General features: G+C 38.1%; 1 protein-coding gene and 1 long non-coding RNA gene across 33 annotated transcripts in view; one reads left to right on the top strand and one right to left on the bottom strand.

Annotated features, from left to right (window-relative positions):
• The window catches only part of EIF4G3 (eukaryotic translation initiation factor 4 gamma 3), a 375,758-nt gene that overhangs the window by 267,409 nt on the left and 92,242 nt on the right, over window positions 1-16,107 (top strand). For all 32 annotated transcript variants that reach the window (XM_077971386.1, XM_077971367.1, XM_077971281.1 and 29 more), the window contains one exon: window positions 15,663-15,751. In XM_077971386.1, the coding sequence (XP_077827512.1) occupies window positions 15,663-15,751 (89 nt within the window). The remainder of the gene's footprint in view (window positions 1-15,662; window positions 15,752-16,107) is intronic.
• The window catches only part of LOC144335692 (uncharacterized), a 36,534-nt gene that overhangs the window by 19,612 nt on the left and 815 nt on the right, over window positions 1-16,107 (bottom strand). The window contains exons 2-3 of the long non-coding RNA XR_013406751.1: window positions 14,157-14,217; window positions 8,233-8,303 (exon numbers count right to left, since the gene is read on the bottom strand). This is a non-coding gene — a long non-coding RNA (uncharacterized LOC144335692). The remainder of the gene's footprint in view (window positions 1-8,232; window positions 8,304-14,156; window positions 14,218-16,107) is intronic.

The raw sequence follows: 16,107 nt of genomic DNA on the forward strand, positions 1-16,107 counted from the left end.
CCTGGACCACTGCCATTCTGAAACAGTATTTCTAGAGAGTGACCAAAGAGAGTTGGTGTAAAAATCCCAAAGGCCTAGGACTGAAGTTAATAGGGAAAAAAAACCCAAGCTCTCGGTGGAAGTTTTGGTCAGAATAGGAGATGAAACAGAGTACAGTGAGAATCAGGTAGCTTCTGATCAGTAAGAAAGTCTACCATATATGTTACTGGAATTTTTAAGCCTCTTTCTCTTAGAATTCTCTCAGTTCCTATTACATGGTAGATTAATTGAAGAAAGTTATTCCGACTTCCTGTTCTTGGCAGTAGGAATCACCTTTCTTGCTTAAAAGCAGAGAACAAGCCTAATATATTCTACTATTCTATTCTCTCTTCTATCCAATCACCAGTCATAATGTGATGATAATTTTCAGTTTTAATTGTTGCCCTTTCTACTTACTTTTCTGCCATAATGATCACTTATTAATAGGCTATCTCATATCTTTACTAATAAAAGATAAGAATGTGAATAAAATATATTAAATCAAAGTTTGCTTGAAAATTTACAGGAATTTGTCTACTTGAAATATGTGACTTAAAACAAATTGCCTATTTTAAAAACTTAGTTAAATGTCACCATTTATAAATTTTATTTGTATAATAAAGTAATTTATCTCGACCGGGCACAGTGACTCACGCCTGTAAACCCAGCACTTTGGGAGGTCGAGGCCGGCTGATCACCTGAGATTGGGAGTTTGAGACCAGCCTGACCAAAATGGAGAAATCTCATCTCTACTAAAAATACAAAATTAGCTGGGTGTGGTGGTGTGTGCCTGTAATCCCAGCTACTTGGGAGGCTGAGGCAAGAGAATTGCTTGAACCCAGGAGGTGGAGGTTGCAGTGAGCCAAGATTGCGCCATTCCACTCCAGCCTGGACAACAAGACCAAAACTCCGTCTTACTATATATATATATATATATATATATATATATATATATATATATATCCAGAGGGCTAACTAAAGTCATCACAAGAGAAAATAACATTCTGACTTCGGTGTCTTTAGAAGGATAGCCTACATCCTTACAATAGGAAATAACATTCTGATTTTCTTCTCTATAAAAGGGTCTTTAAAAAATATTATTGCTTCGTGATTCTCAAAATTCATAGCTAGAGTAAAATAGTAGCTTACTGCTGAGGAGAAGTATGCCAGATCATAGGCTTTGTAGACGCTGTGTCTCCCTTCTAATTTACTTTGTGATATGTATTAAAGGCAAGAGAAAAAAGACTTTCCCTTGCCTTAATTTCAGATTAGTTAAAATGGATTTTTTTTATTATTATTTTTTCTTTTGGTATTGTTTTCAAAGTCAGCATATACTGGTTAGAGAAAATTCAATATAAAGTGATGATAATTTTTAAAAAATGGGGTCAGGCTTGATGGCTTACACCTGTAATCCCAGCACTATGGGAGGTCAAGTTGGGTGGATTGCTTGAGCCCAGGAGTTCAAAGACCAGCCTGAACAATATAACGAAATCCTGTCTCTATAAAAAATACAAAAATTAACGAGGTGTGGTGGCATGCACCTGTACTTCAGCTACGTGGGAGGCTGAGGTGGGAGGATCACCTGAACCAGGGGGGTTGAAGCTGCAGTGAGCCATGATTGAGCCACTGTTCTTCAGCCTGGGCGACAAAGTGAGACCCTGTCTAAAAGAAAAGAATAAATAAATGTTGGGTTTTGTCTTGGCAGAAAGGAAATCAAAAGACCATATGTATAAGGTTAACCTATCTGTAGGAAAATACCTGTGGGTTAAAAAGAAAACAAAGTATCTAATGGAAGATTAGATAAAGGATGAAAATAGGAAATTCACAGAAAAGAAAGAGCAAATAACCAAAAACAAAAAAAGGAAAAAATGCTTAACCTCATTAGTGAGTGTAGAAATAGCACGTTTAAGCTATTAGTTTGCCAAATATAAAGTACTTGTGAGAATAGAGAAAATCCAAGACACATTTCTTTGTGAGAGGAGTATGAGTAACCTTTGTGGAACTAAATCTGACAATATCTGTATTTGGAAATAACTAGTATAGGCTGGGTGCAGTGGCTCACACCTATAATTTCAGCTACTCAGGAGGCTGAGGCAGAGGATTACTTGAGCCCAGAAGTTCAAGAGCAGCCTGGGCAACATAGTGAGAAACTGCCTTTTTTTTTTTTTTTTTTTTTTTTAATAAAAGGTACTAGTGGGATATATTTAAAAGTTTTCGTGGTAAGAAAAATAGCAAAAACGTAAGATTTTTCAAAAGAAATGTTGCATACTGGTGTTTGCATAATGACTAGACGCTAGGAGGGATTTTCTTAAGTGAAAATAAAGCATGTTGAAGAACAACTCATATAGTTATGACCCCATTAAACTTGTGGCTACGTGCTGTGGCTCATGCCTGTAATTCCAGCACTTTGGGAGGCTAAGACGGAAGGATTGCTTGTGCCCAGGAGTTCAAGACCAACCTAGGCAACATAGGGAGACCCGTCTCTACAAAAAAATAAAAATTAGCAAAGTGCTCGCGTGTGACTGTGGTCCCAGCTACTCAAGAGGCCGAAGCAGGAGAACTGCTTGAACCTGGCAATTCAAGAGTATAGAGAGCCGTGACTGCACCAGTGCACTCCAGCCTGAGCCACAGAGAGAAACCCTGTCTAAAAAATAAAATAAATAATAAAATAAACTTGTATATGGGGTTGTGATTATTTGTATGAGCCATGATGGTGTAGAAGACTATACATCAGATACAAAGTGCTGAGGCAAGGTTCACCTCAGGCAAGTAGAAATGGCTAGTCGGGAGAGAGGGATATTACCTTTGTTTCAATGGACACATTTGTCATTAAAAACAAAAAGTAAACGATAAAAGCAACAAATGAGGAGGAAGAAAAAAACCCCTTGGAATCCCACTACTTAGATGTACAGATTATATATTTACCTTTGTAAATGGAAAAATAACTGTATATATAATTTTAAAGCCTTGTAAAAACAGTATGTCATAGAAATGTTTTTATGCCAGTAAACATACATTATCATATTTTGATAAGTGTGTAATAGATGCATGGATATGCTAATGTTTTGGGTACTTCAGAAACCACCCAGGACACTTTAATATTTCTATCGAGGTATAGTTGACATAAGGTTAATGTACACAAAATATTTGATCACTTTTAACAGTAACATACTCTGTATAAATGGTAACTATAATCATATTTATCACCCAAAATTTTTTTATGCCTGTTTTGTAAATCCCTCCCTCCTGCACTACTAGCCTCATTTCATCGCCAGGCAAGCACAAGTTTTTTGTCACTACAGATTAGTTTGCATTTTAGAAATCTTACGTAAATGAAAGCATGAACTCTTTTTTGTCTGGCTTCTTTCTGAGATAGAGTCTCACTCTGTCACCTAGGTTGGAGTGCAGTAGCACGATCACAGCCCACTGCAGCCTTGACCCCCCAGGTTCAATGCATCCTCCTGCCTCAGCCTCCCAAGTAGCTGGGGCAACAGGCGTGCACTACAATGTCTGGCTAATTTTTTGTTTTTTGTTTGTAGAGACAGTTTCACCATGTTGCCCAGGCTGATCTCAAACTCTGAGCTTAAGCAATCCACCTGCCTCGGCCTCCCAAAGTGATGAGGTTAAAGGCATGAGCCACCATGCCCAGCCTGACTGGCTTCTTTCATTCAGCATGTTTATATATGTTTTTTTGTTTTGTTTTTTGTTTTGTTTTGTTTTGTTTTGTTTGAGACAGAATCTCACTCTGTCACCCAGGCTGGAGTGCAGTGGTGCGATCTCGGCTCACTGCAAGCTCCGCCTCCCAGGTTCACGCCATTCTCCTGCCTCAGCCTCCCGAGTAGCTGGGACTACAGGCGCCCGCCACCTCGCCCGGCTAATTTTTTGTATTTTTAGTAGAGACGGGATTTCACCATGTTGGCCAGGATGGTCTTGAGCTCCTGACATCGTGATCCACCCGCCTCGGCCTCCCAAAGTGCTGGGATTACAGGCATGAGCCACCGTGCCCGGCCTATATGTTGTATTTTTAAAGAAATGCCGAGTATGGATTTGCCACAATTTGTCTGTTAACCTATTGATAGACATTTTGGCTGTTTCCAGTTTGGGGCTATTACAAATAATGTTGCTGTGAGCACCTAGGTACAAGTCTTTGTATGGACATAAGCTGTCATTTTTCTTGGGTAAATATGTATAGCTGAAATGGCTGGGTTATATATAGCTGTATATTAATTTTTAAGAACTTGTAAGTCATTTTCGAAAGTACATTTGCCATTTTATATTCCCACCAGTAATGTCTGAAAATTTCAGGCTATCTTGTTTCTGCTAAATCTCCTTTGTACCACTTCTATAAGTATGTTGTGCATACATATTGAGAGTCGACTGAATGGATTCTCTGTTTTTTTCTATTTATCCGGTTGTCTTTATGCTCATACCACACAGTCGTGATAGAGAAGCTTTGTAATAAGTCTTAAAATCCGAGTATTAAGCCCTCTAATTTCATTCTTCTTTTTCAAAGTTGTTTTGGCCATTCTAGGTCCTTTGTTTTTCTAGATTCATTTTATAATCAGGTTTTCTATATTTTTTCCTGCAAAAAAAAGGCAGTTGAAATTTGATTTGCATTGACACTGTAGACAGAATTGACATCTTGCAATATTGAGTATTCTGACCCATGAACATGGTCATGGTATTTTTTGTTTGTTTGTTTTTTTGAGACAGAGTCTCGCTCTTATCGCTCAAGCTGGAGTGCAATGGGATGATCTCAGCTCACTGCAGCCTCTGCCTCCCGGGATCACGCCATTCTCCTGCCTCTCCCAAGTAGCTGAGACTACAGGCGCCCGCCACCACACCCAGCTAATTTTTTGTATTTTTAGTAGAGATGGGGTTTCACCGTGTTAGCCAGGATGGTCTCGATCTCCTGACCTCGTGATCTGACTGCCTCAGCCTCCCAAAGGCATATTTTAAAGTATTCTTTAATTCTCTCAATAATTGGAGTTTCTAGCGTATAGGTTTTTTGTATCTTTTGTCAAATTTATATCTTTAGATGCTCTTGTACGTGGTATTTTTTATTTCAATTTTTGTTACTAGTATATGGAAATACAATATATGATAGATTTTTGTATATCAGTTTCATGTCTTGCAACCTCGCTAAGTACACTTGCTAGTCTTGTTAGCTTTTTCATGGCGATCCCTTTGGATTTTTTTATATGGATAATCTTATTTGAACGAAGACAAAGTTAATTCATTTCCATCTGGATGCACGCTTTATTTCTTTTTCTTGACTTACTGCACTAGCTGGGACCTTCAATACAATGTTGAATAGAAGTGGTAAAAGTAAACATTTTCTCAGGGAGAAATCATTCAATCTTTTACCATTAAGTATGATGTTAACTGTCAGTTTTTTATTATCTAGATGAGGAACTTCTTTTTTATTCCTAGACTGCTGAGAAATTATTTTAGTCAAGAATATAGATTGGATTTTATCAGTTGCTTTTCCTGCATTTGTTAGTAAATCATATGGTTTTCTTTTTTGCTTATTAATTGCTTATTTGAAAATATGTGATATTTGAATATTAAACCAACCTGCTTTCCTGGGATAAAATTTGGCCATCACATTTTTTTCTTTTTCTGTATTGTTGAATTTTACTTGCTGAAATTTTATTTAGTGTTTTTTTTTGGGGGGTGGGGCGTTTGTGTTTAAATTTATAAGGGATGTTCACCTTTAGTTTTTTGGTGATTGTCATGTTTGGGTATCTTGGTAACGACGCAGACTTCAAATGATGAGTTAATGAGTTTTCTCCTTCAGTATTCTGAGAAAGTTGGTGTAAAATTGATATTGTTTCTTCCTCAAGTATTTGCAAAGAATACAAACAGTCTCTAACAGATAAAAAAGACAAGGGAATAGATTCTTCCACAGAGCCTCCAGAGGAGTCACAGACCTGATGATACCTTGATTTTTGGCCCTGTGACACCATGAAAAAAATATGACCCATAATAAGGAGAAAGCAAATCAGTTGAAACTCATTACTGACATACTTAGAATTAGCAGAAAAATCATTAAAGGGTTATTAGATACGGTTGCTATAACTGTATTTCACATATTCAAGCGATAAGGAATCGACATAACTGGAAAACCCAGAATTGGTAGAACCAGTAAACAGAAAACTAGTAAGGACCTAGGAGATTGAATAGCACAGTCAACCAACTTGATTTAATTGACTAACCATTCGAACAGTAGATACACATTCTTTTCAAATACAAATTGAACACTTACCGAGATAGACCATATTGTGTTTCCAAAACCGAGGCTTAATAACTTTAAAAGGATTCAAGTTGGAAATCAATGAGAAAAATATCTCTGGAAAATCCCCCATATGTTTAGAAACTAGCACACTTTTAAATAACGCAGAGGTCAAAGAAGAAATCAGAAATGAAATTATAAAATATTTTGAACCGAGGGAAAATGAAAACCCACCCAACATATCAAATTTTGTGGGTGTTTCTTATGTTCATTTTCTATTGCTGTTGTAACAAATCACCACAAACACAGTGGCTTAAAACAATACATATTATCTTACAGTTTTGGATGTCAGAAGTCCAAAATGGGTTTCATTTGGGCCAAAAATCAAGGTATCATCAGGTCTGTGACTCCTCTGGAGGCTCTGTGGAAGAATCTATTCCCTTGTCTTTTTTATCTGTTAGAGACTGCTTACGTTCTTTGGCTGTGACCCCTTCCTCCATCTTCAAAGCCAACAGCATAGCATCTTCAAATCTCTTTCTCTGTTTCTCCTACCTCCCTCTTGCTTGTAACGAGCCTTTCGATTACATTGGATCCACTGGGTTAATCCAGGATAATAGTCTCTTCATCACAAGATCCTTTAATATCACATTTGTAAAGTCAGTTTTGCCAGGTAAGGTTACGTATTCACAAGGTTAAAAGCATTAAGTCATTGGCATCTTTGGTTTGGTCCATTGTTCTGCCTACCACACTGCTAAAGCAGTACACAGATGGAAATTTACATCACTTAACCGCAATTATTAGAAACGAAAAAAAAGACCAGGCACGGTGGCTCACACCTGTAATCCCAGCACTTTGGGAGGCCGAGGCAGGCGGATCATGAGGTCAGGAGATCGAGACCATCCTGGCTAACACAGTGAAACCCCATCTCTACTAAAAATACAAAAAAATTAGCCAGGCATGGTGGCATGCGCCTGTAGTCCCAGCTGCTGGGGAAGCTGAGGCAGGAGAATGGCGTGAACCCGGGAGGCGGAGCGTACAGTGAGCCGAGATGGCGCCACTGCACTCCAACCTGGGTGACAGAGCAAGACTCTGTCAAAAAAAAAAAAAAAAAAAAAAAATCTAATTATTGACCTCAGCTTTCACCTTAAGAAATTATTAAAAGAAGAACAAACCCAGAAAAAGTAAAAGAAAGGAAATAATACAGATAGGAAATAAATTAAACAGATAACAAGAAAACAGTAGGGAAAAAATTTATAAAACCAAAAAGTGGTTATTGAGGATATAAATAAAATTACTAAACCTGGATTTGACTTTTACTTTGATATTTAACGTTAAAGCTAGAAGTAAAAACATTTAAATTGTGTTATAGATACCTGGCTTCGTTGTTTTTAGAGACAGGTTCTTGCTATGTCACACAGGCTAGGGTACAGTAATACGATCATATAACCTTCAACCCTTGGGCTCAAGCGGTCCTCCTGCCTCAGCCTCCTAAGTAGCTAGGACTATAGACACATGCCACCACACCTAGCTAATTTAAAAATTTTTTTCATAAGAGATGGTATCTCACTGTGTTGCTCAGGCTAATTTTGGAACTCCTGGCCTCAAGCAGTTCACCCACCTTGTCCTCCCCAAGCGAAATGGCTGTGTTTGATAGAATTTAAGTCTATTTTCCTCATTTTATTATACTGTTTTGTTTCCGTTGCTAGGACCTCACCAAACCAAGTCATGTAATTCAAGCTCTTTGTGAAGCAGTGATAGAGCAGAGAGATTTTGTCATACAATGGGAAGCCTAATTACCAAGTCAACATACATTTCATATAACAACCTCTGAGAAAATGCCTGAAAAACACTAGACCTAACTCTCAAGTTTTTCTTTTGGTTGACATCTCTCAGTGACCCATCATTCTTACATATTTCATCGCCATTGTTACTCTTTTCAGGTCATTACATCTTCATTGTAAAATTTATCCTTCTCTCACCTGGGTTTCTTCTTCGTGCCACCTTAGTTTCTTAGATGAATCATCACATTTTCCTAGATTTCCATGAAGATCTGTGAAAGGAAAAAAGGTGGTGATTTGGCACAGAATATGATTCACAGCCTATGGGTACTCTAGAGGGAAAAAGTTCTTGCATATTGTGTAATCAGAATGATTTAGTACCAACCTGTAGATCTCAAAACTTGGAAAAAAGTAAAAATTGTCAAAATATATCAAGAATGGATGAGAAGGGATTAAAACCAGGTGACAAGGATAGGAACTCTCACTGAAAGTTCCATTATTAGAACATTCTCCTCTGTTTATGCGCAACTCTGTGACAATGCACTGGGACTGTTCCCTGAGCATTAGTGAAGTGTCTATCCTTGGAAAGTCTTCATAGTGTCAATTTTGTGTCACTTCAATCTAAGAGACCCAGACTCTGGACACGTAAATTTCAAATCTTGGAACTAGGGAGTTTATGTTATATTCCAAAAGCATGTGGAGCTAGAAGGGAGACTTTTTTGTAATTCAGTCTCTTACCTGGCCATTATGTGGTCACAAGATCTTCAGCTAATGTGCACAGTTCAGGCCAACCCAGAAAATTATCTCCACAAATGCAGAAAATAAAACAGCCTTATTAATTTTTTTAAAATTATATCTTGAGACCAAGTCTCACTCTTTCACCCAAGCTAGAGCACAGTGGTGTGATCACAGCTCACTGTAGCCTCAATCTCCCGGGCTCGGGCAATCCTCTTGCCTCAGCCTCCGGAGTAGCTTGTACCACAGGTGCACAACACTATACCTGGCTAATTTTTAAAAATTAGCCACCATGCTGGGCTAATTTTTTGTATTTTGTAGAGATGAGGTCTCCCTATGTTGCCCAGGCTGGTCTTGAACTCCTAGACAATGCTCCCATCTTGACCTCATGGTGGCATGAGCCACCATACTTGGCCTTATTTTTTTAGAGACAGAGTCTCACTCTGTCACCAAGGCTGGAGTGCAGTATATTTTATTTTTATAAGAGACAGAGTCTAGCTATCTATATCTATATTTATATTTATATAAGGGGTAGAGGAAGCATTTGCAATTAACTACAAGTGTTCTTTAGCTTAAGATCTAAGAAAAGGGAGAGAGAGGAAAATAAAGATCTCTTTTCTTTATTATACCAAGGAAATAGAAAAAAATGTTAAACTCTTGCAACTTACTTGGATGACTACCTGATTAATAAATTAGTAAAGAGAAGCAATATTAAGTTTACCTAAAAATTGCTGTCAGATTTATATTGTGGCATAGCTAATAGTAGGATAGGATACCCTGGGATTAGAGATTTACCTGTCTTACGTAGTTAGCGCTTTTACATTCTTTTGGTTTTTTTTTTTTTTTCTTTGAGGCAAGGTCTCACTCTGTTACCCAGGCTAGAGTACAGTGGCACGATCATGGCTCACTGTACCTCCAACTCCTGGGCTCAAGTGATCCTCCTACTTTAGCCTCCTGAGAAGCCGGAATGACAATCATGTACCCCGTGCCTGGCTAATTTTTTAATTTTTTTGTAGAGGTCTCACTTAGGCTGGTCTTGATCTCCTGACCTCAAACAGTCTTCCCTCCTCAACCTCCTAGAGTGCTGGGATTACAGGTGTGAGCCACCGCTCTCAACCTCTTTTACATTCTTTTAACTTCTGTGGAATGATGCTGTTTTTGGTTTTTCGTTTTTTGGGGTATAAAATGAGTACTGTCTATGAACTCCATGAGTTCTCCAGATCAAAATCATACACAAAATTGTACTGTGCCCAGTAAAATTAGCTGTTTTTAAAATGTGTTCCAATAGTATTTTTATAAAGAGCAATCTGTCCTAAAATCTATAACAAGACTAAAGTGGGTTAGTCATACAGGATAAAACAGGATTTGAAATAGTGAATGAAAATTAACTTTAAAAGTTTTACTTTTTTATTTCTTCCAATTTTAAATTATCATTACAAGCATTGAAGAACAAAGAGAAACCACTTATTATTCAAGTATGTAGCCTGCATGTTAGCATTAAACTTTTCTTTGTTTCCTCCCAGTTTTTACATAAATATTTTACATGGTTATAAATGAAGTGTAGGTATAATTTTATATTTTTTTACCCTTTTCTGTTTTTTAACCTTACCCTACTCTCTAAAAATCCCATTTAATTTCATTAGCCTGAATCCAAATCCTTGCTACTAGAAGTGGCTCATAAAGATCTGTGCTGTGATTTGACTCTTGACAGTAGATGTGAAACTTGACCAGTTTAATTTTATCCTTATGTGGATTTTCTGAAGACTAATCATGAAGGTATTTTTTTTTTTCTTTTTGTTTTTTTTTTGAGTGGGAGTCTCACACTGTCACCCGGGCTGGAGTGCAATGGCATAATTTTGGCTCACTGAAACCTCCACCTCCCAGGTTCAAGCGATTTTCCTGCCTCAGCCTCCCAAGTAGCTGGGATTACGGGGGCCTGCCACCACACCCGGCTAATGTTTTGTATTTTTAGTAGAGACAGGGTTTCACTATGTTGTCCTGGCTGGTCTTGAACTCCTGACCTTGTGATCTGCCCACCTTGGCCTCCCAAAGTGCTGGGATTCTAGACGTGAGCCACCATGCCAGGCCAAGTAGGTTTTTTTAGTTCCTGTTTACTTTTGAATAAAATGTCTTAATTTTTAGAATCATGTACATTTAGCTCTTTTATAGTTCTTCACTGCCTATTTATCTTTTTAGAATCTTTTTTAATTTTAGTCGTCTCCCTCTTAGTTGATTGCTTTCAAATTATCCTACTACATAGGAGTAATTATGAGCTTTTAGCTGCTTAATCACTATTTAGCAGATTGGGCTGAGTGTGGCAGTGGCTCACTCCTGTAATCCCAGCGCTTTGGGAGCCAAGACGGGAGGATCACTTGAGCCCAGGAGTTCAAGACCAGCCTGGGCAACATGGTAAGAGATGATGTCTACAAAAAGTTTAAAAAATTAGCTGGGCATGGTTGCATGTACCTGCGGTCCCAGCTACTGGGGAGGCTGAGGTGGGAGAATCACTGGGGCCCAGGAGTTTGAAGCTACAGTGAGCCAAGTTCATGCCACTGTGCTCCAGCCTGGACAACAAAGGAAGACCATGTCTCAAAAAAAAAAAAAAAAAAAATTAGCAGATTGAATATATAAGAATTTTAACAGTTAATTTGTGTTAGGACAGTCCCAAAGACCAAAACTGTAAAGGTTAAATTCTTGTTTGAAGTTTAGTGGGGGAAAAAACAAAAACCAGTATAAAACTAAATAGACATGTGCCTATAATAATGCTTTTTAAATCTCGGAAAGAAAATAACCCAGGTTTACAATGTCTCAAAGATAACACGTAGGTGGTTTTTTTTTTTCCAGCTTTACTTTATAAGCGTTCTTCAATGGGTGTACTTTTTTGTGATTAGAATAAATAATCTAGACAAAGGGAGATTATGCCAGTGATAGCAGTAACGTTTGTCATTCTTATACTTACTGTGTAACATTTCTGAGTCAGGATTTTAGACTAAAAACCATGACTTAACTATTAGCAGTTTCTTTAAGAGCTGGTATTTCTGCAAAGAAAAAGAAAGACTGCATGTTCTAGATCATGTGTTTACACAGAATAGTTCCTCAGAATGTATTATATTCCTGTCTCATAACTACTCTTGATTCTGCTATTCCGGTAAGACCTACAATTTTACATAAAAGTTTTTCTCCATAATCTTTTTTTTTTTTTTTTGAGATGGAGTCTTGCTCGATCGCCCAGGCTGAAATGCAGTGGCGTGATCTCTGCTCACTGCAACCTCCACCTCCAGGTTCAAGCGATTCTCCTGCCTCAGCCTCCCGAGTAGCTGGGATTACAGGCACATGCCACCATGCCCAGCTAATTTTTGTATTTTTTAGTAGAGACAGGGTTTCACCATGTTGGCCAGGCTGGTCTTGAACTCTTGACTTCACGTGATCTGCCTGCCTTGGCCTCCCAAAGTGCTGGGATTACAGGCGTGAGCCGCTGCACCCGGCCTCCATATTCTAACTACCTCAGACTTCAGGGAAAACTATTTTTAAAAACACGTGTGGGTTATATAAAAACCAGTAAGTTTATGAAACTTTTACATTCACCCTTGCCCTCCATCTCCAAGTCCAGTGTTTATCTCTTAGGTTGTACAGGGATAGTTGTTAGCTCTTAATTTGCAGGAGTAACAATTTGACTCCAGTCAAGCCCATATAAAAAGTAAATGAAAAACTAAGAGACACTTCCATTTATGGGGATGACTTGTGATACATCTTACAGAACCAGAAAAATGTTACTATAATGTGCATTCTTTTTGAAATCTTAAGACATCTTAACACATCAAAAATTGTTTCCCTCCAATTAGCTGTAGGAACAGTAAACTGTAGCACAGTTTTAAAACTTCCGTAGAGAGAAGACAAAGAATCTCCCTAAAACCCAATGATTAAACGTGTCTGTTGCTCTAATAATTTTCTGAATTTGTCCATTAGACATTTTACAAAATAGCTCTGAAGAAAAACATTTTGTTCCAGTATCACAAAAATTTGCAAAAATCTTGAAATTAAATGTGTCTGTAAGACTTTAGTTCTTAGGTGAGGGAGTCCAGGTAATCATGAATCCTATGCAGAGACTGTCGCTTGTCCTGTCATGCTTTAATACAAGACAAGGCGGAAACAATCTACGTCTTTGCCTTGGGAAGGTCAATAATATTGCCTTTGCCTAGAACTGCTATTATTTGTTCAGTCAACAAATTCGAGTGCCCTCCCTGTGCAATGAACTAGAAAGTAAAGAACAAATCTGAGACAATAGCTTAAATTTAATTCCCCCATTCTAGTTTAATCAGTGTTAATTATCATGTAAATCTATGTCACTCTCTTTCTCTCTTCTCTCTCCCTTTTTCTTCCTGACTGCTTCCCTTCTACTCCCTTTTCTCCCCCTTCATTCCTCACCACACCCAAATTTTACTGCACCTTTCTATTAGTAATTGTAGGAGAGGGGATATATATGCCCCAACCTCACTGGGCATTAGGGGGTGTGTGTGTGTGTGTGTGTGTGTGTGTGTGTGTGTGTGTGTGCGCGCGCGCGCGCGCACCTTTCTATTAGTAATTGTAGGAGAGGGGATATATATGCCCCAACCTCACTGGGCATTAGGGTGTGTGTGTGTGTGTGTGTGTGTGTGTGTGTGTGTGCACCTTTCTATTAGTAATTGTAGGAGAGGGGATATATATGCCCCAACCTCACTGGGCATTAGGGTGTGTGTGTGTGTGTGTGTGTGTGTGTGTGTGTGTGTGTGTGTGTATCTGTTCAGGTTTTTTGAAGGACTAAGTGTCTCCTAAAGAATACTGTGCTCTTTCTGTCCCTCTTTTTCTGAATTATTGTTTTAAATCAAGACTTTAAATAGCCATCTAAACAAGATGAGTAACAGTTCTCACTGGCTCGGCAGCTGTTTTTTTTCCAAGTATGTTAAATGTGTTATATTACTCAAGGAAGAAATATTTTGTTTCATGTTTTGGGGTTGAGTATATTTGATATATTTGTGGAAAGAAAAGTTTATCTTTGTTTTTTGTTGTTTAGAGGAAGTTCCTTTTGAGCTTATATTTGAGGCCCAAAAATCCTCCAAAAAATGTTCTTCCTCTTTTCCATGAATGAGATTTAGAGCTAAATTCATACAAATGCAAAACAAAATAATATTACAGATTCTCTGAACTCTCTAACTCCTAAAAAGATTCAGGAAGCAGAGTTGAAAATCACAAGAATTTTGGAGGAAGCGCATTAAACAGACTGGTTATATCAAATCAGAAGATCCACAAAAAATGCAAAGAGACAACTACAGAATATACGTATTCAGTAGAAGGCTGTGAGACAATAGCAAATTTAAACCCACCCATGGTTTCCATCCTTTGAAAAAATTTACCTTGAGTAGGATACAAAGCAAGAATATATCAGCTTGTCTATTAGTGTTTCCTTAATGGTTCCTGAGGGGAAGAAAAAAGAATAATTGGTGTGAGGTGTATAACGAAGATATGCAGAGTACTTTTTAAGATGGTACAGTAATTTTGAGGAAAAATATTAAATGTCTCCTTTTTCTTGTTCCCCCAAAAAGTGTGTGTGCACATTTTACTGTCGTACCGAAAAAGATGAGACTGTCCCAGAGTCTCAGTGAATTATCTTATATTTCTGTAGCGAATCAGATTAGATGATACCCTTTAGCTTTGTGTTTATTTGCTTTTGGTAATGTTCCCTATTAAGTGGCCTTTCTTTAACTCTTCTCCCTGTTCATCCTCCTATAGTACCTCACTCCTGTCTATTGATTCATAAGTTGCCCTCTGTAGAAGCAGTTTAATATTATCAGCTTACTATCTGATCGTTAAAATCTTTCACTTATACACCCATGATTCTGTGGAATTTGTAAGCCAGATGAATTTTTAAAAATCCTTTGTAAACTTAATCCTTTAATCTAGAATTTCTGAAACGATGGAATAGTTCAGTAAAAATTATCTATTTTCTTAGTTTTCACTCTAGCAATATGAAAGGCTAGGCAAACAGTATTGATCTGAGATGAAAACAGAATGTTTTAGAAATGCTGCCTATCTAATAAAACCTTAATTGAAGTATCCTTTTGTTGTCTAGAAAACTTAAAAATAACAGAATCCTGAGCGTTTTATGTTTTATTGCTTGAAGTAACTTTAGATATCTAGTCTCACTCTTACACTTTATAGCTGAATAATGTAGGGGCCTGAGAGCTGTGACTTGCTTAAGTTTTTTTTTTTTTTTTTTGAGACGGAGTCTCACTCTGTAGCCCAGGCTGGAGTGCAGTGGCCGGATCTCAGCTCACTGCAAGCTCCGCCTCCCGGGTTCACGCCATTCTCCGGCCTCAGCCTCCCAAGTAGCTGGGACTACAGGCGCCCGCCACCTCGCCCGGCTAGTTTTTTGTATTTCTTAGTAGAGACGGGGTTTCACCGTGTTAGCCAGGATGGTCTCGATCTCCTGACCTCGTGATCCACCCGTCTCGGCCTCCCAAAGTGCTGGGATTACAGGCTTGAGCCACCGCGCCCGGCCTAACTTGCTTAAGTTTACATAGTTGATTAATAGAAGTAGACCCAAGTCTAGAATTGGATCACAAGTCAGTTTTCTTATGTGCATACTCATCACATGTTGAATTACATGCTGGGGTATTTCTAACCATGAAATGGGAAGAACGCAGGCCACTGGTTAGAAAGCTATGAGTTTGTACCCACAGCACTTGACGTTGCAATCTCTGGGCTACTACAGAGTTGTTCACTTTATCAGCCAACTATTTATTTGGTGTAGGTGAAGTTCTCTTTTATCCTGCTGAATGTGAATATAGATATCACTTAGACCTAATATTTCTCAGAATGACTTTGCAGTGGCAAGTAATGGGCCTGATCTTGTATTTCAGCTCAAATAGCTATAACTGTACCAAAGACATGGAAGAAACCAAAAGATCGGACCCGAACCACTGAAGAGATGTTAGAGGCAGAATTGGAGGTAAGCAAATCTCTTAAGTTCATATTGAGAGCAGTGGTGCCATTTCATAGACAGGTGTGTGTTTATACCTATTTCTTGAAATAGTTTTTTAAGCAAAACTTAATATATCAAGCTCAGAGACCAATTGTTTTAAGTCCATTTTATATTAGAATTTTAAAAAGATTTTTAGTAGCATGTTTGATTTCATTGAATTCTTGTTTTTCTTTCAAAATACCTCTTTTAAAATAACAAACTTGGCCAGGCACAGTGGCTCACAGCTGTAATCCCAGCACTTTGTGAGGTGAAGGCAGGATGATCACCTGAACCCAGGAGTTTGAGACCAGCCTGGGCAATATAGGGAGACCCTGACTGTACAA

Source organism: Macaca mulatta, chromosome 1 (genome assembly GCF_049350105.2).
Source record: "Macaca mulatta isolate MMU2019108-1 chromosome 1, T2T-MMU8v2.0, whole genome shotgun sequence".
Classification (NCBI taxonomy): Eukaryota; Metazoa; Chordata; class Mammalia; order Primates; family Cercopithecidae; genus Macaca; species Macaca mulatta.